At 38.3% G+C, this 23,266-nt stretch overlaps 1 protein-coding gene across 6 annotated transcripts in view; it reads left to right on the top strand.

Annotated features, from left to right (window-relative positions):
* PCNX1 (pecanex 1) overlaps nt 1-23,266 on the top strand; it is a 174,927-nt gene that overhangs the window by 143,988 nt on the left and 7,673 nt on the right. For 5 of the 6 annotated variants that reach the window (XM_039251845.1, XM_039251844.1, XM_039251842.1 and 2 more), the window contains 9 exons: nt 202-260; nt 1,810-2,025; nt 8,456-8,709; nt 10,470-10,700; nt 11,352-11,452; nt 12,232-12,382; nt 17,676-17,906; nt 18,962-19,236; nt 20,853-21,058. In XM_039251845.1, the coding sequence (XP_039107776.1) occupies nt 202-260; nt 1,810-2,025; nt 8,456-8,709; nt 10,470-10,700; nt 11,352-11,452; nt 12,232-12,382; nt 17,676-17,906; nt 18,962-19,236; nt 20,853-21,058 (1,724 nt within the window). The remainder of the gene's footprint in view (nt 1-201; nt 261-1,809; nt 2,026-8,455; nt 8,710-10,469; nt 10,701-11,351; nt 11,453-12,231; nt 12,383-17,675; nt 17,907-18,961; nt 19,237-20,852; nt 21,059-23,266) is intronic. The other variant, XM_039251846.1, reaches the window with a different exon arrangement.

Here is a 23,266-nt window from a genome sequence, read left to right as displayed (position 1 = left end):
TTAGGAGATAACTGCTGTGTTTATGTATGATGAAGGTGGGGGAATTAAAAGCACCTAAACTACACTACTGAGGAATTTTATCAATGTACTAATCATAGATGTTTCTCAGAGATGTACATAAAGTAATAATATTTACTTCATCTGATATTTTCTCCTTTTTAATTAAAGTTTAGTAAAAATGTTTTGTTTTGTTCTCTTCAGCACGAAACGAGTGGATCATTCAAATACCAGACTGGCTTCCCAGCTTGATAGAAATCCAGGTAAAAGTTCAAAAGAAGCAAGTCTAAGGAATGTGTTATGTATATATATTTCACTTCCTAACTTCTTAGGAATCCTCTGTCAGTTCCGAATTGTCATTTTTTTCAAAGACTGTACAGTAAAACCTTGGTTTGTGAGTTTAATTCATTCTGGAAACATGCTTGTAATCCAAAGCAATTGTGTATCAAAGCGAATTTCAAGAACCATTGGCTCAGTTGTGATCATGTGACATTTGGCATCATGTGCTGCTTCTATTGTAAGATCTCTCTTGTTTATCAAGTTAAAATTTATTAGAAATGTTGACTCATTTGTGGAATACTCGCAGAATAAGTTACTCATGGTCCAAAGTTTTACTGTCTATCTTTTGCTTTTTGTTTTGCCTTAGCAACGTATATGTGAATTCAAGAATCTACAGTGTATATACCCATCTTTTATAAAGTGCATTTTAAAAATTCTCATAGGAATTCAAAATGCCATTCAAAGACTGTCTTCCATAGGTTCAAAAGTAGAATAGTTAAAGTAAAACTGGTCAAGTATATCAGAGTATGCAATCTAATAGGTGTATTTATTAATATATTTGCTTCCCCTACTTCCCCAAATATTTAGGTAAATATTCATTTAATTTAATTGCATTTAGTTTTTTGTATATAGAGATGTCGTGTGAGGAAACCATTCAAGATAGAGCTTCAGTAGTACATGGTATTTGGGTGGTAGTACCATTATCTAAGGTATGGTTTCTTAGTTTTGTCATTGGGGAAACATCCTTTTGTCAGCCCACCTGTTAGTAATTGGACACACAGAGGGTGAATCCCATTAATCCAACTGTAAGACATTAACCAGAATTCCAATGTATTTAATAAAAAGAATCTAACTCTAAGATAGACTGGAATATTTGTATCCATTGACTCTCAGATTCCTTCAAATACTGTCTACTTGAAAAACCTAATTAATAATCAGATAGTTTTTGTAATTCTAAAATTGGGTTAAGTAGGACTAGTTACTTGATAATAATGACTGTCGTTTTCCATACTGGTAGATAAAGTCTAGTATGACCTTGTTGAAGGGGCTTGGAATTCTCATAATGCTAATGAAGCCATCTTGCATGTTAAAAAGGCCAAGCCCTGAATTAATATGCATATTTCTGTTTTTAACTTAAGAAAATGTTTTAAAGATTTTATTTTATTTTTTAAAGTTTATTTATTTTGAAAGAGACAGAGCACAAGCAGGGAGGGACCGAGAGAGAGAATCCCAAGCAGGGTCCATGCTCAGCGCAGAGCCCTGATACAGGGCTCAGTCCCGCCTGAGGTGATATCAAGAGTTCGGTGCTCAACTGACTGAGCCAGTCAGGCACCCCTGTAACTCTAAATTCTGAAACTTTTCTTGTTACCCTGTATTTCATTTTTATATAGAAATTGTAAGGGTATTAATGTTTCTCTTGTCCAAAAAAAAAATTCCCTAACTAAAAATTAGCTTTAATGTTTTTAACAGTCTTCCTTGTTGATGTAACAGAGATGTAGGGTAAAATGTAACATTTTTAATCCCTTCTTACAGGATCAGATGACAACAATCTGAATTCCATCTTTTATGAACACTTAACCAGGTCCCTACAACACAGTCTCTGTGGTGATTTGCTCCTAGGCCGGTGGGGAAACTACAGTACAGGGGACTGTTTCATTCTTGCCTCTGACTACCTCAATGCATTAGTACACCTTATAGAGATAGGCAATGGGCTAGTCACTTTCCAGCTGCGGGGACTTGAATTCAGAGGTAAGACGTTCTCCTTTTATTTCTATAACGTACTCTTGTGTCATGGGTTTTATGTGTTTACATCTCAGATCAAAAGTCAGCATAAAATCAGATCCTTAGTCTTTGGAATTGTGGAATGAAAAGAGTTGTTAAAAGAACAGTTTTTAGATACTTTTCCAAATTTCACATTTAGTGAGAAGAATCTTTTTTTTTTTAAATTAAGTTTATTTATTTATTTAGAAAAAGAGAGATGCATGTGAGCACAAGTAGGGGAGGGGCAGAGAGAGAATCCTAAGGAGGTTCCACTCTGTGAATGCAGAGCCCCGATTCAGGACTCAAACTCATGGACCATGAAATCATGACCCAAGCCAAAAATCGAGAGTCAGATGCTTAACCAACTGAATCATTCTGAGAAGAATCTTTTTTTGTGGTATGCCAAAATATATAAAGGTAGCATCATTCGTGTATAACTGACTATGTGCCTGGTGATATTGAATTTCTGTTGTTTTCTGCTTGCTCTCTTGTCATTTTCTCTGCAAGAAGTTACATATATTTGTTAGATGGCTAGCAGCATAGAATGCTGTGTTGTGTGAGGCACAGAGTGGCCAGCCAGCTACTTTCATGTAGACACCATGCCTTTGTCCTCAACAGATGTTTGTTTTGAAGTGAAGCTCCTATAACATCAAAACAGTTTTAAAGTGAACAAGTCAGTGGCATTCAGTGCATTGACAGTGTTGTACAGCTGTTAGAGTAGGTGGTTGGTTAGGTTCGAGCAGGATGCCTGGAGGTCAGTAAAGAAGAATCCAGGGCCGGCTATTGGAGAGTCAGAGGCTGTCCTGGCAGCATCTCAAAACAAAGCCACAAGAAGCCCAGTCAAACCAGATAGGCCCAAGATGGCTGACAAAATAGGCCAGCGACCCCTGACCAAATACAGAAGAAAAAGTGTGAAACCCTGCTTTCAAGAAAACCCCACTTCAGGTAATGGATATACCTCCCCTGAGTTAACAGTGTCATTCAATGATAGAAACCCAACCCCCTGCGGGCAGGTTTCTCTTTCTCTCTCTCTGTCTCTTTTGCACTTGCCCACTCTTTGAGTGTACTTCTGCTTTAATGAACTTTCTGCTTGTATTGCTCATCTGCTATGTTGTGTCTGTCCTTGAATCTTTCTGGTGACAAGACCAGGAGGCTTCAGCCACATCTTTGAGACATGTTGGGTTGAGGCCTCAGGGCCTGGAGTCTCCCCAGTTCATCCATCTACACAACCACCACCACCTCTGTCTAGTTCAAAGCATTTTCATCACCCCAAATAAAACCTCACATCCATTAAGCGGTTACTCCCTATTCCCCTCCCATCCCTCAACAGTTTTGTGTAAGGACGAATGAAGCTATTTCCACACTGAAAATCATGTGTTCAGAAACATACCAAGTTGATGTTATCAACTGCTATAAGTTGAATATCTTGTAAACATGAACAGAAACTTGTTTTATAGGAATTGAGGAAAGTCATAGTAATGTGTATCCTTTCAATCTAGGGAACATTTGAACTTAAGAGTTTTTAGAACATCCAAGCTTTGTTTTGATCTATTCTAAGAAGTGCCTTGCACGCTTTTGACTTGAAACGGGAAACAAGAAAGCATTTGACTAGATGGAGGATCAGATCAGATTTATACCCTATAGCTTTATTTCCAACCTGGTATTGAATCAGAAGGTATGGACCTTTGTTGGGTAATCTTTGTTAATGAAGCAAGTGCTTTTCTAAAATTACTCCATTCCCCGGAAATAAGATTGTACTTGTTTGACACACAAATGAAGGCACTAAATGTTGATGTTTGTGATCTGTTTGTCATCCGATCTCTCTCTTTCAAAACACCCTATTATTGTTCAATGATTTGTTTCTGCCTCTTCAACAGAGCCCAAGACCTTAATTCTATCTCTCTAGAGTCTTACCTAATGTTCAGATCTAACCCAACTAGACTCAACCAAAAGTCAGCACCCCCTTACCATGACACCTACTACTGCCATGACTTTAACTTTTTTTAAATTGCTGGTAGCTGAAGATTTCACCTTTGTTCTTTAACCCTTTTTTTTTTTTAAAGAAATGTGTGTGTGTAGGATAGTTTATGTAGCATTTCTGTATGTGTGAGTCAGAAGAGGGTCCTCCTTAAGATTTGCTAATTTCACCATGTTGGTCAGAAATTGATCCAAATTCTCACTCTCCCAACTTTCATTCTCTGGTACCGAGTAGATTCAAATAAAGTTTTGGACAAATTTGCCATCCAGACTCTCACTGTTTGCCAAACAAAACTCAAACCTATGTGGGAACATAGTATGTCTTACTGTGAATTTGTGCTGGATTTGGATAGCAAGAGATACCTGTAAATCTTTACTCGGCCATAGCGATCTTTTAAAAATGTATATTTATTTTGGAGGAGGGCAGAGGGAGAGAGAGAATCCCAAGCAGGCTTCATGCTCTCAGACACAGGACTCGATATCATGAACTGTGAGATCATGAACTGGGCCAATATCGAGAGTCGGACACTCAGCCAACTGAGCCACTCAGGTGCCCCAGTAATTTTTTTTTTAAGGCAAATTTGATCATATTCCTTTCATGCTTAAAATTTTCAGTGGCTTTCCATTGCATTTAAAATCGAGTTCACACTCCTTTGCCTGCCCTACCACGCTGTTATCTGGCTTTTGCCAGTTTCTCCAACCCCACTTACACCACCATTCTCTCTCACTCTAGCCACACTGGCCTTCCCACTGGCCTTCCTTCAGTGTCCTAATTGTGCTGTTCTTTACTGAGGACTTTATACTGCCTTTCCCTTTGCCTAGAACGTGCCAGCCCCCCCCCACCCCCCCCACCCCCGCTTCCTCCTACCAGTCTTCCACCTGGCTAATTCCTTAATTATCTTTAAGCATTAACCTAAATATCATTTTCTCAGAGAAGCCTTCTCTAAACACCTGGCCCACATGATTAGCTTATATTGCCATTTTTACCTCCTTAGTACTCAGCATAATTATAATTTCATATTTATTTGTATTTATTTGTTTGAGGTTTATTTCCCTTTTAGCCCAGGGGTGGCAAACTTTTTCTGTAAAACGCCAGATAGTAAATAGTTTAGGCTTTGGAGACATGCACATTTTCTGTTGCATATTTTTACTTGATTTTTTTAAAAAAAAAACAAAACAGTGCTTTAAAAACATGAACACCATTCCTAGCTTGGATTTGGCCTGGGGCTGTATTTTGTAAACCTTTGCGGTAGATTATTAGCTCCTCAAGGGCAGGAATCCTATCTGCTTCATTCATTACTGTATATCCAGTACTTATTTCAGCAGTTAGCATATAATACATAAGTAGTTAATTTTGTAGAATGATTAAATACTTATATAGCTGTGTCTCCTTTCTCTTCATTCCAGAATTCTCCTGAGGTCTGTTCTTGCTTGGATCTTGTCATCTTTGGTTATTTTCTTTCCTTCACAGTGTTGTGTCCCCTGTCCCAGCTACCTCCTGCCTCTCAGTACTAATCAAGAGTGTCCGTATTTTGCCAGAAAGATATTTGGATCTACTGAGCATTTTGATGTATTTTCTGGGGTATACCCCATTAAGCCAATTTAATTCCTTGATTTTATTATGTCTCAGTGAATTCTAAATGTTAAGTGACATTTAACTAAACAAATTTCTTGATCAGCTTGCTGTACACCTTGGTTAAATCCCTTTATGTTTATTTCATTTCCATTTTTACTTTACTGATATTTCTTAATATTTTTCCCATGTAAATTTTATGTCAAAGATTTATCAATCATATTTTTGGCTGTCAAAATTTTATTACAGTTTCTACCATGTTAACTTTTTGTTTGTAAATGTTACTTCTGCTAAGCACAGTTTTCCGAGTCAAACTTTATAGGTCAAAAATGTATTATGTTGATGGGACTCCTCTCAGTTTTTAATCAAATTATTTTCGACATGTCTGGTTTTTATAATTTCCAGTTTTATTTAATTTTACCAATAATACTATGAAGTGACTGAAAGACATAGCTAATCCAGGAAATAATTGGTAATGGTCCCTTATAGGTATTCTGGAATCCCTTTCCAGGTCTCAAAGTTCTTTTTTTAGTTGCTAATATTAATTCCTAGGCTTTTTAATGACTTCCTTTTCTAAGCCAAGTGCATTACTAGGGTGTGTTGGGGTAGGAAATGTTCCTGGGAATTGTATTAATTCAGTACTCAGTTCACTTTATTCTGCGATTCTAAACAAGGGTCTCATTCTGTCTCCACAATAAATGTCAGCATCTCCAAGCTCCCTCTTGCCATGTATCTTTTCTATATACTGTTCACAAAGTGATCTGCACAGAGTAGAGCTGTCTCTCATTGTGTCTCTCTTTTACTTAAAAACCTTTGACTAGACCTTCCAGAAAGATGATAAAATGAACAAAATGAAGTAATAAAATAAAATCTAAGAACAGACCCAGCTTCATGCCACACTTTTTTTTTTTTTAAGTTTATTTAGTTTTTAGAGACAGAGCATGAGTGGGAGAGGGGCAGAGAGAGAGAGAGAGGGAAACATCGAATCTCCAGCAGGCTCCAGGCTCTGCACTGTCAGCACAGAGCCTGGATGTGGGGCTTGAACTCACAAACTGAGATCTGGAGCTGAAGTCGGACGCCTAACCAACTGAGCCACCCAGGTGCCCCTTTGCCACACTTTTAAAATGCCTGTCTCAGGATGTTTCTTCTAGAAACTGAATAATTCTTTGCCCTCTCTGGTCCATTCTAGCACATGGAAAAAGAAGGAAAACTTCTCCAGGCTTGTTACAAAGCCAGTGTAATACTGGTAACAAAATTTGACTAAACTGGCTTAAAAAGTAACTGTAGTTTAACCCACACGTGGACATAGATGCAAAATTTTTCAGAACCCAGAATCAGCAGAAACCAGGAGTCCTTTTTTTCAAGTGCCTTTTACTAGTTGAGTCCTTTTAATTTTTTAAATTAAGTATTAGAAAGCAAATTAATAGAATTCATCTTTTAATAGGTTATAAAAAGTCTTTTCAGAAGATGCTAGAAGACTTTTGATTGAATTTCATTTCCTTTATTGGTTTGAAAAATACTTTTCTAAAATTTCTAAAAATACTTTCTAAAATCACAAATGATCCTTATTCTGGGGAGAAAAAAGTTTGTGAATCTAGATCTGTAGTCATGATCAGCTGCTGCAGACATTCCTGTTAACGTCAGGTTAATAGGCAGGGTTTTTCCTTTCACCACTGTGTGACATTATTCTGGAAGTACTCAGCAATGTAATTGAATAAGAAATGAAACATCAGAGTCTTTGGGAGTTCTCGAGTGCTCCCAGACTACCTCTTTAGCCTTATCTTTCACACCACCACCAACCTGGGTCTGGTTTTCATAGCATCTTTTTCTCTTGAAGCAGTGTTTTACAAACATGGATGGTGTATATGTTCTCTTTAAAGAAAAAGTTTATTGTAAAGTCTCACATAAGTTATTTTACCTAAATATGTGCCTTTATAAAATTAAGTATAATCCCCTTGTAATCATTATATAAGGAATTTACTAATTAGGTGGAAGCAAGACCACAGAACAAGGTAAGATAAAAATTAACATTGGTGTGACAGATGATAGCTTACTGGCACTAGACTGCTGTGGGTGTAATTGTGTATTCCAATTTTGTAGTTTCCCTTCAGTAACACTAATGCAGAGAATGCCTGTTTGGTATCTTATACAAAAGAATGTAACTTCAAAGAATTGTTTGCTAGTGCTGAATAATCATATCTCATAACTAATTGAAATTTTATCAGCAGGTAAGCTTCAAATGCCAGTAATATAATTTTAACCAATTATTGTTGGAATTGGTAACAGGAAAATTAACTATGTATCTAAGATTAAATTATCATGAACCTTTACAGTTTATATATCCAAATAAGCAGGATATCCATAATACTCATGTTTGCAGCATGGACATGACACTGATAAGTGGAGCTCAGATTCTTTTGCGTTCTGCCTGTCTGTCTATATTGTGTGCTGTCTGATGATTCACTTCTAATTCCATTCTTCCCTTATTGAATTTAACTCAAACCTTCATGAGATGTCCCTTTACCCGTTGGCCTTTATTTGACATGAATGCTGTTGTAAACCCAAATTTGGAAAGTTTGGGATCAGTAAATCAAAATTAAGAAGGTTACTGCACAAATTTTCAGAACCTTTAATGTGCTGATGCCTGTTGTGATTCTGCAGGAAACGAATATATAATATGCCTAGTTTCTTAGAGCTTCCTGCAGTTTGTTAACGAACATCCCAAGGCAAATCAATCACAGACTTTAAATTACTATAAAAAGGTGTCTTTTATCTAAATTTCTTGTGTCTTTGAAGCATTTATGTTTCTACTTCATATATTTTTTTTTCTCCTTTATATGCAGTCGTCTGTGTCTTTCTCTCTTTAAGGTACTTACTGTCAACAACGGGAAGTAGAAGCCATTACTGAAGGCGTTGAAGAAGATGAAGGATTTTGCTGTTGTGAACCCGGTCACATTCCTCATGTGCTTTCATTTAATGCTGCGTTTAGCCAGCGCTGGCTGGCTTGGGAAGTGATAGTCACTAAGTATATTCTGGAGGGGTATAGCATCACTGACAATAGTGCTGCCTCTATGCTTCAAGTCTTTGATCTTCGGAAAGTACTCACAACTTACTACGTCAAGGTAAGGCTATGTGCCTAGTTAGATTTTCTGATAGTTGGGAGTTCTTCTTAGAAAAGACTTATGTATTTTTTTGGTACCTGTGCTTTGCTTCTAAGTAGTGATTTAAATTCTCTAAGTATCCAGTAAAGTCAGTAAAATATACCTATAAAGGTCTTGCTGTTCTTATTTTAGTGGAACTTAGCCATTTGTTTATTTTTATTTATTTATTTATTTTTAGGAGAGAGAGAGAGAGAGACAGCGTGAGCAGGGGAGGGTCAGAGAGAGAGGGAGATACAGACTCTGAAACAGGCTCCAGGCTCTGAGCTGGCAGTCAGCACAGAGCCTGACGTGGGGCTCGAATGCATGAACCGCGAGATCATGACCTAAGCGAAAGTCGGACGCTTAACCGACTAAGCCACCCAGGCGCCCCAGCCATTTGTTTATTAATAATAATAGCTACTATTTGTAGTTCATATGTTTTAGGCACCAGGCTATGGAATATGCATACATACACACATAGGTATCTTACCCAGTTTCCTAAAGGAATATCACATCTGTGTTTTACAAATAAAGAAAAATCAGATGTTACCTGTCTGAAGTCCTCTAACTAGCAAATGGAGTTAAGGATTTAAAATGTAGACTTGTCTGACTCCTGAGCCCTTGCTGTTGACCACTGCTTTCAATAAACTGAGTAAATATATTGCAAGATTTGGGAGTTCCCCAAGACCACCCTCACTTGTGACAGCAGCTGCAGTTTGGGGGTCACTAGAGGCCACTCTCAGATTCAGTAATTTGCCAGAAGGACTCCCAGAACTCCACAAAGCCATTATACTCTTGGTTAGGATTTATTATGGTGGAAGGATACGGATTAAAATCAGCCACAGGAAGAGGCATGGAGGGCAGGGTCCAGAAACACCAAGGCACGAGCTTCCAGTTGTCTTCTCCCAGCACAGTTGTGTGTATAATGCCCCCATCTCTCCCAGCAGCAGCATGTGCCGGTATTCACCGTGTTGTCAGTCCAGGAAGCTTGCCTCAGCCTGGGTACATGGAGTTTTTATTGGAGCGCAGTCACTTAGACGTGGCTGACCACCCACACGGCCAGCCTGAGTTTCCAGCTCCTCCAGGGGTCATGGCTCTAAGCCCCAAGTGAACAAAGCGCCTTAAGCAGCCAAGGCATTCCAAGGGAGTAGGAGTTATTTTCCAAGACCCAAGGGCAGATACCAAACCTCTCTTTGGGCAAGGTTAGTTCTTTACCACATAGGTATTCTGGTTTTGCTAAAGATTTTACACGATTACAGCACAGCTGTGCTTTGCTAGGCTGCAGACAAAACCAGTATTTTCAAGAGGGAAATGTGTGCTAAATTTTAGTGACCCATATCTGGATTTTCTGTATCTGTGTTACTTCCTCTGTGTATCACCTTAGTTGTACTGATTGGGATGAATGTTAAGTCTTATATTTAATGTTTGGTTAAGCCCAACCTCAGGGAGATTTTGCATTTTTTACGTGCGTCTGCATGTGTATATTTTCTATTTCTGATTCTAAATAGATACATTTCTCTTACCTTACTATTGTTTATATTTCTATAACTTGAATCACTAACTCTAAAATCAATGAGTTATTTTCAACTTGCCTTGCTGAATTTATGGTTGTGATTTTTAAAGTATTAAATTAACTGCTCATCCAGAAAGGCTTGAGGTACAGCATTCCTACAACGTATTCTTACACTATTAACTCAAATTATAATTTAACCTGGATATTTTTTGTATCTTTTCCCCATTAGGGTATTATTTATTATGTTACAACTTCTTCTAAACTGGAGGAGTGGCTAGCTAATGAGACAATGCAGGAAGGACTACGTTTGTGTGCAGATCGAAATTATGTTGATGTAGACCCAACATTTAATCCAAACATTGATGAAGACTATGACCATCGACTAGCTGGCATATCCAGGGAAAGTTTCTGTGTGATTTACCTCAACTGGATAGAGTATTGCTCTTCCCGAAGAGCAAAGGTAGAGGTTATTTATGTCATTTACAACCGTTCGAGTCTATTTTTTCAGAGATGGAAAGAGTATCCCTGTTTGTTATTATGAGGTCAGTTTTTCCAGATCTTCCTCTTGCTGATCATCTGGGTAAGAGAATCAATCTGCAGTTGTTAAAATAACAACAACAACAAAACTGAGAGGTTGAGGGGAACCAATATTCTACAGATAGCAATTTGATTTTCTTTACTATAGTTATAGTCCCTAGGAGACTAATACAGTTGTCACTAATAGCCTGCTTGTCAGGATGTGTCCAGAAATAACTAATTAATAGATAAAATATTGTATTTTCAGGAGAGGATGTTATCAGTAATGGTGTATACCAGTAAATACTTTGAGATGTTTTGCTAAGATCCTTATACTTTATAAAACAGCCAGTTTTTCAAAGCATGTTCTATTATAAAGTATTAGATTTTACTTAAAGGTTTCAAAGAGCCTCCTCATACATACTGATACTTCATCTGATACTGATTTGTTAAGTTTCTTCTCGTTAGAACTATTTGAAAACATAGAAATTGTATGCCAGTTGTGTTCTTCATCCTTTCTGATCTATTAAATACCTTCTGATTTGTTAAATACCTTTATGCCTTTCTGATAAATAAAGTTCTTTGTTTTTCAAAGCCACTGGATGTAGACAAAGATTCATCCCTGGTGACCCTTTGTTATGGACTCTGTGTTCTGGGGCGGAGAGCTTTGGGGACCGCATCCCACCATATGTCCAGGTAAGGAAGGCATTTCTGTTTTCAGGAAGAGAGTAGGGGAAGCTGTATACCATAAATCTGAAAAATCTGAAGTAGCTTTTCAGGGAAACATTCTATGCTAATTTATTGCAAAAGTCTCTTCTGATACTTTCTTTATAGACCTTTTGCTGAACAGAGTTGAGTTCTCTCAAGTGTTTAATAGCTGGCTTTTAAAATTCACCCATGTGGGTAACTACTGGTAATAAGAACTTAATGGAGTTAAAACATTTTTAATAATAATCACCCATAAAGTTTGATTGGTCTCCCCCTGTTTTATATCTGTTTTTCTAATGATTTGCCTCTTTTTATTTTTCCATAGTTCTGTGTAGTTTTTGTCCAAAGCATTTATGCATTTAATATGGTTAATATAGCTCATTAGATTTAGGGAGCATAAATATAAACTGAATTTCTTGACATACACATCTTAATGAATTAGAGTTAAGAAATATTACATGTTTTAGATTTCTTTTGTGATTACTACAGGTTTTCCAGTAGGCTCTCCTTAAGGTTTTGTAGCTTATATATTCTTTGTTGTTGATTTTCATGGACTCGCTGTTACAGTGGCTCATAAACGAGGGTCCCAGCTCAGACAGGCCCAGTCCCTTGTGAATTTGACTGAGGAGTTCTGGCATTAGTACAGTCTTTGGGATCTGTATTTGCAAAACACTCCCAGATGATTCTGGCGCACAACCACATGTAAGAATCAGAGTAATGGAAGATCTTTGTCAAAATGTGTAAACTTTTATCTCCAATCCTAACAGTAATTTAGAGTCATTCCTCTATGGATTGCATGCCCTATTTAAGGGAGATTTCCGTATTTCTTCAATTCGAGATGAATGGATCTTTGCTGACATGGAATTACTGAGGAAAGTAGTAGTCCCGGGGATCCGCATGTCCATTAAACTTCATCAGGTAAGAAGGGGAGAACTGTAATGTATTACTGGGGTTTAATGGTGCCTCTTCACTTCCAATTATGTTTCTTAGGAACTTTTCGGGAAATAGTTCGATTTGAAAAACAGAAAAACATGACTTATGGCAAGATATTAAATCTTAGAAGCCTGAAATATGTTTCTAAGAGTAAATTTGAATATTGACATTAGAGAGTGAATGCTCTGGGCATAAACTTGAGGAAAACTGTAAGCAGTGACAAACTGGAAATTAAGTCCCTCACCCTTAGAATTCTTGTTTTGACCTCACATTTCATATGTGATTCAAGCCTCTTCTGCAGCTGAATGTTAGCCACTTCCAGTGCAATGTAGTTGCATCTCGGGGGAGTGGTAAGTGCTGCTTTTACTGAACTATGTGTTTCATGTAGCATGTTGTATAGAGTGGTAGATGGTCAGGACAGATTTAGCCTTAGTTAAACAATCCTAGTAGGGTAATAAAAATTAAAATGTAGCTGAAAAGTACATTTCCAAAGCTCTGGATCATTTCACGATTAAGTACTGCTACTTGCTGCTCTAATCATTCCACTTGAAAATAGTCCTCAGATCTGATGACAGAGCTACCTGATAAGCCTCATTAAAATGCATCTTCTCTACTCAAATCTGTTTGAATATTTTTTCCCCAGATAAAGGTGAATTAGTACTCTTCAAGTGATTTTACTATAATCTAAACTGTTGGAATAAAGTCAATGTCCCATATTTTTTAGGAGATTAGTGATCAGGGATATGTTATTTGCAAGTCTCTGTGGAAAATGGAATACTATTTTGAGGATCATGGAGAAAATATACATTTGGGAACAAAGAGTTGTCCATCTTCAGACTAGCTTTATAGTTTTGAGACAATTTAGTGTGTTGAAAAGAAAAAAATAATAACTTTAGATTAAAATGTTTTTAAAACTGCAGAATTTCCCCAAAGGCACTGATTAATATCTGCTATGTGAGAAATACTCTCTTTTATATAACATGTTTATCTAACAACTCCAGAGAGAGATCTTAGTTAATTCTAAATGTTACGATAGGTATTTGATCGCCATCTGTCACAGAAGAAACTGAGGCACAGGGTATCTGTATTTTCTGATACCGTTGGTCTTTGCCTCCATCTCTCCCTTCCCGACAGGTCCCCTTCCCTGTTGCTGCCAGGCCCGTTTCCTCACATGTCCCTTTGGCTGTGGCATTATTGCCTGCAGCGGTGTTTCTCTACCTTACATGACGGCCCAACACACTTGGGTACAGCTCACTCTCATTAGCTGTGGCTGACAGTAACAGTGACAAACAGTGGGGGAGAAGGGTTGGAATCAGGATCCCAGGAGCCATGGAACGCTGGAGGGAGGGAAGGTAGAGAACAGAAACGTCCCTGGAGAAATTCCATAATTCTGACACACCTTTGAGAAGGGTGAGATGGACCTGTTCAGTAGTAAGAAACAACCAGCTATTGAGCATCATTTTGAGCTAGAATTTGGGTTGCCCATGAGGGACTCTCAGGCCAAGAAGAGATAGATCTATAAATAGGTACTGGTAATCTCCAAAGTTTGTATGTTATATACTCCTGAAAACCCACAAAAACGAACAATGATGGGCTTATATATTAAAGGAGAGATATGCATACACATTCCACAGAACCCAGAAATCCCCCTCCAAACAATTACCTCAGAAAATGAAAGTTTATATCTATACAAAGAACACATATGTGCATATCAGTCTTACTATAATTGCCTCAAACTGGAAACAACCCAACCGTCCATCAACAGACGAACAAATTATGGTATATCTACCTGATGGAATATTACTTAGCAATAAAAAGTAATGAACTACTGTTAGACTCCACAACATGAATGAATCTCAAACATTATGCAGAGTAGAAGCAGGACATAAAAAGAGTACACATTGTATGATTTTATTTTTACAAAATCTAAAGTCAAGCTAGTCTCTAGCCACAGAGAGCAGATCAGTGGTCCCTTGGGATGTGGAGATTGATTGAATGCCGGAAGACAGGAAGGAGTGCTTGGGGATGATGGAAATGATGGTGAAGTCTTATATCCAGATTGTAGCAGTGATTACATGGGTGTGCACCTTTGTGCAGCTAACTGCACACTTAAAATGGTATAATTCATTATATGTAACTTATACCTCAAGCTTAAAAAAAAGTCTTTTTCCCAGAAAGATAGAAATATAAAATTTCTCTTAACCCTTGCCTCTCAGACAATCTTTGCTAATGTGTGCTTAGTACTTTATAGGTGTTTTAAATTTTTGCTTTTTTCCTCTTCAGTTTTTTTGATTTTTTAAATTCTCCAATCTGATGTATTATGTTTTTCCTTTATAAATTAACACTGTTATAATCTGTGTAATATTTATAACTGTACAGTGTGGCACAGCATGTTAGTGCTCTCATCTGCATGCTGTCCCCACAACCTAGAAGATTTTTTTTTTTTTTAATGAACTGGGGGGAAGCCCTATTTATTTATTTTATTTTTGAGAGAGAGACAGAGAGACAGAATGTGAGTGGGGGAGGAGCAGAGAGTGAGAGGGAGGTACAGATTCTGAAACAGGCTCCAGGCTCTGAACTGTCAGCACAGAGCCTGACCTGGGGCTTGAACTCACAAACCATGAGATCACCACCTGAGCTGAAGTCAGATGACTGAGCCACCCAGGTGCCCTAACTGAGAAAATTATTTTTATCCCAGTTTAGTAGACAAAGACTCAGAACTCAGAAAAATTAAGCAAATTGCCTTTTTCATGTGTTCTCTTGTTCATGTGTTTTCTTGTTCTCTATTTAATCATTTTGTAAAACACTTTACCTCCTCATTTGTTTTACCATTTTCATTAGCCTTAAAGTCCAGTTTGATTTATAAGTGACATGATGAAAATTTAGAGTCTGTGATTGAGGACAGAGATTTTGTTTTGTTTTGAGGGAGAGAGAGTGCGTGTGTGAGAGAAAGTTGGGGAGGAGCAGAGGGAGAGGGAGAAAGGATCTTAAGCAGGCTCCATGCTCAGCAGAGAGCCTGACATGGGGCTCAGTCTCACAACCCTGAGATTATGACCTGGGCCGAAATCAAGAGTCGCATATGCTCAACTGACCAAGCCATTCAGGCACCCTGTATATCTTATTAGTCTTTATATCATTATCGCTTAGTGCAGTGCTTGGTGGCCAATGAATCAGTTTCATTATTTTAAAAAAATCTGTCTTGTACATTGGCTTTTAACTTTTCAAGTGTATTTTATTTAATTTGTTTAATGTTTATTTATTTTTGAGAGAGAGAGACAGAGTGTGAGCAGAGGAGGGACAGAGAAAGAACGAGATACAGAATCTGAAGCAGGCTCCAGGCTCTGAGCTGTCCTCACTGAGCTCGACGCAGGGCTCCAACTCAGGAACCTCGAGATCATGACCTGAGCTGAAGTCGGACACCCAGACACCCCTTCAATTGTATTTTGAAAATGTCTTTGAAAACTTTTGCCAGTACTGGGAACATTTTCTCTCTTGATTTGAAACGTAATGAAGAAGATCACCCTAGAGTACCTTCCCATCACCCCTACACCATTGTACAGCCCTTCCAAGAAGCAGTCACTGCCAGTAATTTGATGTATATCTTTTCTGATTTCCTTGAGTTCACAGACATTTCCATCTATACGTACAAATATTTTCCTTTTTAAAAATATAATTGTGCTACATAAAATGATCTGTAGCACATTCTTTTCCCCCCTATTTAATATAACATAGATGGAGTACCTGGGTGGCTCACTTGGTTACATGTCCAACTCTTGATTTTGGCTCAGGTCATGATCTCAGAGTTCGTGAAATCGAGCCCCGTGTTGGGCTTTGTGCGGACATCAAGGAGCCTGCTGACGATTCTCTCTCTCCCTCTCTCTCTCTGCCCCTCCCCTGCTCACGTGCACATGTGTGCATGCTCTCTCTTTCTCTCTCAAAATAAATAAACTTTAAAAATATGTGTAACGTGGATAGTCAGCATGTGAGATAGGCACCTCACATTTTTAATGGCCCTGTAGTATTTCAGGGTATGATTTTTAAGTACGGTTTTATTCAGCAGTTTCTCTATTGATGGACATTCTGCTTGTCTCAAATACTTTGCCTCCAAAATAGTATTCAGCCGTCTTAAACCCAATAAAAAGAAATAGTTGAACAAGATTAAACATAACTCCATGTTGGCATGCCTAATATTTTCCAACTTTGTCCATTTTATTAAGAGTATAATTATTGCCTATGTCTGCACTTTTATTTTCCATTCAACACTACTGTACAAAGATAGGGTTCCTTCCCTAAAGGAACTGTTTGCTAAAAGAGAGTGCGTCATTTGATATCTGTTTATCCGGTGGTATAGGAAAGCGAGCTTAGTATTTAAAAGAAAGGTCAGGAGGGTTGGTGTCCAGATGTATTGTCAATTTGTAAATGCTAGCTTAGGCCACATTCTCTAGAAGCAGTTAGAGTCCAGGGTTCCTGTGCAAGAGATGGACAGGGTGCCCTCCGGGGATTTGTAAGGAAGGGAGAGAAGCAAGGAAGAAGCTAAACAAAACTGTATTTCAGCTGAATTCTAGCTCCTGCTGAATTCTAGCTCCTGTTGAATTCTAGATTGAGTTCTGGAGTGTCAGCAACCAAGAGTTACATTAGAGGGAACTTCTGTGTACATTAGAGTTATTGTAAGAGGGAACTTTTATGTAGCTTAGCCTTTCTTAACTGATGCCAGTGAGACAATTCCTTAACAGAAGTAATTATTTGTGAGTGAAGACGTGTAAAACCCAACTTGAATGAGAAAAAGAAAATACATAAAAATGGGAAAAGTATTTATTTATTTAAAACTTCGAGGATAGGGTTGGATTGAAGAATTTACAAAAATAGTATGGCAGTAATGAGCTTATCCCTAACCTGATTAAATTTAAGAATCTCTAATTTATCTCTAAAAATAAGTATAGATATAAAATATTCATGTTAAACCAGTTTTTAAGCGTTTTCATTTAATAACTGAGTAGTAACTATAGACGCTCTGCCTTAACTTTGTAAGTCCTTCACTTCCTATAAAACGTATTTTGGGGGCGCCTGATTTGCTCTGTCAGTTAAGCATCCGACTTCATCTTGGGTCATAATCTCATGGTTCATGGGTTCGAGCCTCACGTGGGGCTCTGTGCCGAGTGTGGAGTCTGCCTGGGATTCTCTGTCTCCCTCTCTCTGGCCCTCCCCTGTCAGTGCTCTGCCTGTCTCTCTCAAAACAAATAAGCTTTTTTAAAAACACATTTTTTATTCCTCTGTTTAGGATCATTTCACTTCTCCAGATGAGTATGATGACCCTACTGTGCTCTATGAAGCCATTGTGTCTCACGAGAAGAACCTCGTAATAGCCCATGAAGGGGACCCTGCATGGCGGAGCGCAGTGCTTGCCAATTCTCCCTCCCTGCTTGCTCTGCGTCATGTCATGGATGACGGCACCAATGAGTATAAGATCATCATGCTGAATAGACGCTACCTGAGCTTCAGAGTCATCAAGGTAAGTTTTTGAGGCATTTATTTGTGTCTGGAAAAAAAAGGAACTTCTATAACATTGTCATAACTTTATTTTATTTTTCTTAATGTTTTTTAATATTTTTATTTATTTCTGAGAAAGAGAGATAGCATGATTAGGGGAGGGTCAGAGAGAGAGTGAGATACAGAATCTAAACCAGGCTCCAGGCTCTGAGCTGGCAGTCAGCACAGAGCCCGATGTGGGGCTCGAACCCATGAACTGTGAGATCATGACCTGTGCCAAAGTCGGATGCTTAACCGACTGAGCCACCCAGGTGCCCCAACCTTGTCATAACTTTAAAAAGTCATGAAACTCTTTTTATAGACAAAACATGACCATACTACATTAGCATTGTTTATGAGCACTTGATTTATTTTAATGTAATTTATTCTGCCCTCTGAAATTTTCTCAAGCATGATACAGTCTTAAAATCTTTGCTTATTTTCTGTTTGTGGCTGTCTTTTATCTATTACATAGGCTGTCCGAGCAGCCTGTCTGTCTTAGAATTTCAGTACCACGTTGCCAATCTGATTACTAGGTTGCAAAATAATACCATAGCTTGTACTTTTTGTTGTTTTGGGGTTTTTTTTTTTTTTTTGGCTTTTTAAAACATGTCGTTTTAGGAGGCTTGATTTCAGAAATTTTAATAGTTTATAACGAGTTACTTTTTATTGATTTCATTTCATCGATCTGCAAAGTCACAAACATCCTTTTAACTCTGAATATCTGTTACTGCTCATTTCTATCAAAAACATCTATTACCCCGATTACAAAATGCAGTGCTTTATCAAGTTGGTAAACTCGGTATTTTTATAAGGCTGACCAGCGAGAAGAGTTCTGTGGGTGCTTAGTATTTAACAGCCTGTGAGTGACAATGGAAAATTGAAGAGCTCCTATTCAAATGTGACCTACTTGTATTTCTTGCTTTTCACCGTTACCGTATGTCTTTGTTTTTTGTATCCTTCCCATTTATACTCTTCTGTTTATATGAGTTTCACTCTTGGCCCCTTAACCTAATTCTCATGTGCTCTGGTTTTCAGGTTAATAAGGAATGTGTCCGAGGTCTCTGGGCAGGGCAACAGCAAGAGCTTGTGTTTCTACGTAACCGTAATCCAGAGAGAGGGAGCATCCAGAATGCAAAACAAGCTCTGAGAAACATGATAAACTCGTCTTGTGATCAACCTATTGGCTACCCAATCTTTGTCTCCCCTCTGACAACTTCTTACTCCGACAGCCACGAACAGCTTAAAGAAATCCTTGGGGGACCTATCAGCTTGGGCAATATCAGAAACTTCATAGTGTCCACCTGGCACAGGTGAGCTCTGGGGTTGCACAGTTCAGCGATGGAGGATCCTGACCCTCTTCTTCCAGGCGGTTTGCATGAGCATCACCTGGAAAGCTTATAGGAAAAATACAGATGCCATGACACAATATAAGCCTGCTATATCAGGAACTTTGGGAAGGAAGAGTCTGTTTCAAACTCTTATTCTATAAATCCACTGTACAACCCTGGTTAAGAACCACTGCTCTAGCGGCGCCTGGGCGGCTTAGTCGGTTGAATGTCTGACTCCTGATTTCAGCTCAGGTCATGATCTCCTGGTTCGTGGGATTGAGCCCTGTGTCAGGCTCTGTGCCTGCTTGGGACTCTCCTTGGCTCTCTGCTCTTTCTCTGCTTGCTCTCATTTGCTCTCACTCTCTCTCTCAAAATAAATAAACTTATAAAAAAATAAAACACTGCTCCAGCACTTGATAGATTCTTGAATAGTCCCCTTTTCTTTAGCTTTTCTTCCTCTATATTGCAGCAAAGTGCCACTGTTAGGGTGTGTGGGCCAACAAACGGCAAATTAGAGAAAAACGTAAGAAACCCAAACAAGTTGATTACCTTGTTTTATCCCATTCTAGCAGTAGGGGGCGCACACTGTACTTGCTGAAACTCCCGGCTGTTTGATGCGGAGATATTTACTGGCCATTTTAACAATCCAGTCATCACTCAGATCTCAAATCTGTGGTGTCTTCAAGTGTGCACATGAATTTTTTCTCTTCCTTTGTCTAGTAAATTATGGTATTTGGTATAGGAACATCATAGTTTGGTGGATGGTGAAGAAAAGTCACAGTATCTTCAATTTCTTACAAGGTTTTGCTCAGATCCTGAAATAACAGAACTTAAAAAATAGGATGTGGAATCAGGGTAGCAAACTCTCAAATAGACATTTTCTCCTAGGCATACTCAGGAAAAAAAAAAAAGTTTCACCATTTTAACATAAGAAAGAACGTGAACCAGAGTGGCGCTAGAAGAAATTTCTTTTAAAAAATTATCCTTTGTGCTGGAATTGCCTTAAAGGGGTTGCAGTCTCTTCCCCCGAGAGAACTGGTATAGAGATTAGGGCGCCCACCTGCCCTGGTTTGCCCAGGACTGAGAGGTCTCCTGGGAAGCAGGACTTTTCAGTGCCAAGCGGAGACAGCTGTAGGCCATCCAGCATAGCTGGTCACCCCACATTCAAGAGGGGGGAGCAGTGATTACAGCAGCACTCTTCCAAGTGTGCTACAGCAGAAAGTTAGGTTTTCAGGGGTGCACACTTGAGAGGCACTGAACAGACACTGCCCAGAATTCTGTTTCCGATCCTAATGGTACAGTTTTGCTGCGTGCCATTTATTATGGTTGAGGAAAGATGGCGAAGTCAGAAAAGATGATAGAGCATATAAAAGTGAAGGTAGATGGGAAGAATTGAGGCAGTGAGTATAACGGGGATGGTTCTTAGGCTGTCCTTTGAAAACATACCTGACTCTTTTTTCTCAGATTGACTGCACTGTAAAGACTTTGAAAGGTGAACGTTAGTACCGTTAAGCATTCAGAATAACTATAAATAGAATAAAACCCCGATCCTGAGGTGACTATGGGATACTGCTGCTTACTTTGGTGTTTGTTCCTAGGTTAAGGAAAGGGTGTGGGGCTGGCTGTAACAGTGGTGGCAATATTGAAGATTCCGACACCGGAGGTGGAATTTCCTGCACTAGTAACAATGCAACAAGTGCCAGTGACCCCCATAGCAATGTGTCCCAGGGAAGCACTGCCAATCCAGGGCAAGGGTCAGGAGCAGGCCTCCATCCACCTGTCACATCTTATCCTCCAACACTAGGTAATGTGAAAACATGCTCATGTGTCTGCGTTATCCTCTTAGCTGTGGGGCTCAGTTAGTATGCATGTCTAAAGAGAAGTCTAGATTACCTACTTGGAAATATGTAAAGATATTTTGTTTGATTCCTGGTTGGACATTCTCCTATTTATATTTATCACTTTATATTTTATATATGTTTGGATATATATAATTTAAAATATCATTTCTTTGAAAGTAACATTTTTAAAGGCTAATAATAACTTCTCTTTCATTGGACAGTGATTTGGTTTCTTCTGAATGTTATAAATAAACTTTGTGACTGCTACCTTCTTGGGTTAGAGACTTTAGAAACACATTCACTAAATCAAAGTTTATGAGAATATTTAAGATTCATGACACATAAGGCCAAAAATCTTTCCAGGAAGGTTTCGTTTTTGTTTTTGTTTTTTAACCAGTTGGTACTCTCACCCATCATACAAAGGGATGGCCATTCTGTAAACTTTCACCAGGAGAGTTACCAGTTCCTACCTCTGTTCCCTGCTTGCTCGTTGTTTTAATTTACATTGCTCTAATACCTAAGGTTGAGAGGTTTTAAATTGAGTTTATCACCTGTTTCTCTCTTTTAAATACCTATTAAACCTCTTGCCCATTTTTCTATTTGGTCTTTTTCTTATTTTATTTGTATATTCTCTATTCAGTTTCTTTGTCAGTTTTCTGTACTACAGATGTCTTTTCCCATTCTATCCCTCGGCTTTCAATTCTCTCTACGAAGAGTGGCTTCCCTTCTTCAGATATATATTAAAAAATATATATATATATTTAAAAAAATTTTTTTTAAGTTTATCTGTTTTGAGAGACAGAGAGAGAGAATCCCAGGCAGGCTCCATGCTGTCAGCGCCGAGCCCGATTCAGGGATCAAACTCACAAACCGTGAGATCATGACCTGACCCGAAACCAAGAGTCAGATGCTTAACCGGCTGAGGTGCCCCAAATGGCTTCTCTTCTTTTGACACGTTCTTAGTTTTAGTGTAGAGGAGTTTACTGATCTTTTCCTTTATGATTAGTAATTTTTGTATCCTATTTAGAAAATTTTTCCTATCCCAAGGCCATGATGGTAATTTTTTTTTCTACTAACTTACCTTTTACATGAGATCTACAAGCCACCTGGTATGCAGTAGGAATCAGATTTGATCTGTTTTCATACGCTGGTTGGTTGATTCAGTCCTGTCTTTTCCCCCCACTGCTTCACATGAATGAAGTCTTAAGACACTTAAGTTAAAAAAGAATCTAATAGTATTGGAATTAAGACTAAATAGATATATTATCAACATTTTGTAATTTCTTTTTAAACTTCTGAGTGAAAATCTAAAACTTTCAGTGTGCTTTTTCACATGCTCCTACCTTGATCAGCTCTTTTTATTTTCAGATAAAAAGTACACAGAGCAATTTTTTCATTAGCGCTAAAACTTACTTTCTGATTCTCACATTACTGCTGTGAGTCAGGAAAAAGACAAACCTAAGCAATCATATCAAGCCCTTTGAAAAAGGACATGAAAGAGCATGCTGTTGAGCATCACTGATAATCCATGTGTAGTGGTGATCCCGTAACGGGTACAACGGCTGCAGTGTGGCTTCACCATCACTGTAGACGGTGCAGTTTGTCATTGGCATGGATTGAAACGACACTAACTCTGTACTTTGAGAACTAGGAGTTACGGATCTTGCCACGTAGTCAGTCCTCAATAAATATTTCTCATGGTCCCATTCCATGAGATACTTCATTTCTGAAGTAGTGAAGAGTTATTCTTGTTGTTCTGAAATACTTCTGAGGAAGGTATTTTAGGGTTTATCCCAGCATTAAATCCAGATACTTGCTGAAGTTATTTGTGTCTGTATTTTGCCCCAGAATTTAATTTTTAAAAAGCTTTAGCAAATTGAGACGCCGGAGTGGCTCCGTCAGTTGAGTGACCAATTCTTGATCTTGGCACAGGTCATGATACTACGGTTCATGATCTGCGCTGACAGTGCAGCCCTTGTTAGGGATTCCCTCTCTCTCTCCCTCTCTTCCTGCCCCTCCCCTGTTCTCTCTCAAAATAAATAAACTTTTTTTTAAAAAATGTCCAAAGCTTTAGCAAATTAAAATTATCAAAACCATACAAGAAAATTGGTCTCAGTTATTTATTTCTTTTTGATAACTTAAAAAGCTTTAGGTATAAATGTTAAATTCAG

The sequence above is a fragment of the Hyaena hyaena genome, unplaced genomic scaffold, assembly GCF_003009895.1.
Source record: "Hyaena hyaena isolate Hyena2069 unplaced genomic scaffold, ASM300989v1 scaffold_400, whole genome shotgun sequence".
Taxonomy (NCBI): domain Eukaryota; kingdom Metazoa; phylum Chordata; class Mammalia; order Carnivora; family Hyaenidae; genus Hyaena; species Hyaena hyaena.
This window is presented reverse-complemented; position numbering and strand designations above follow the sequence as displayed.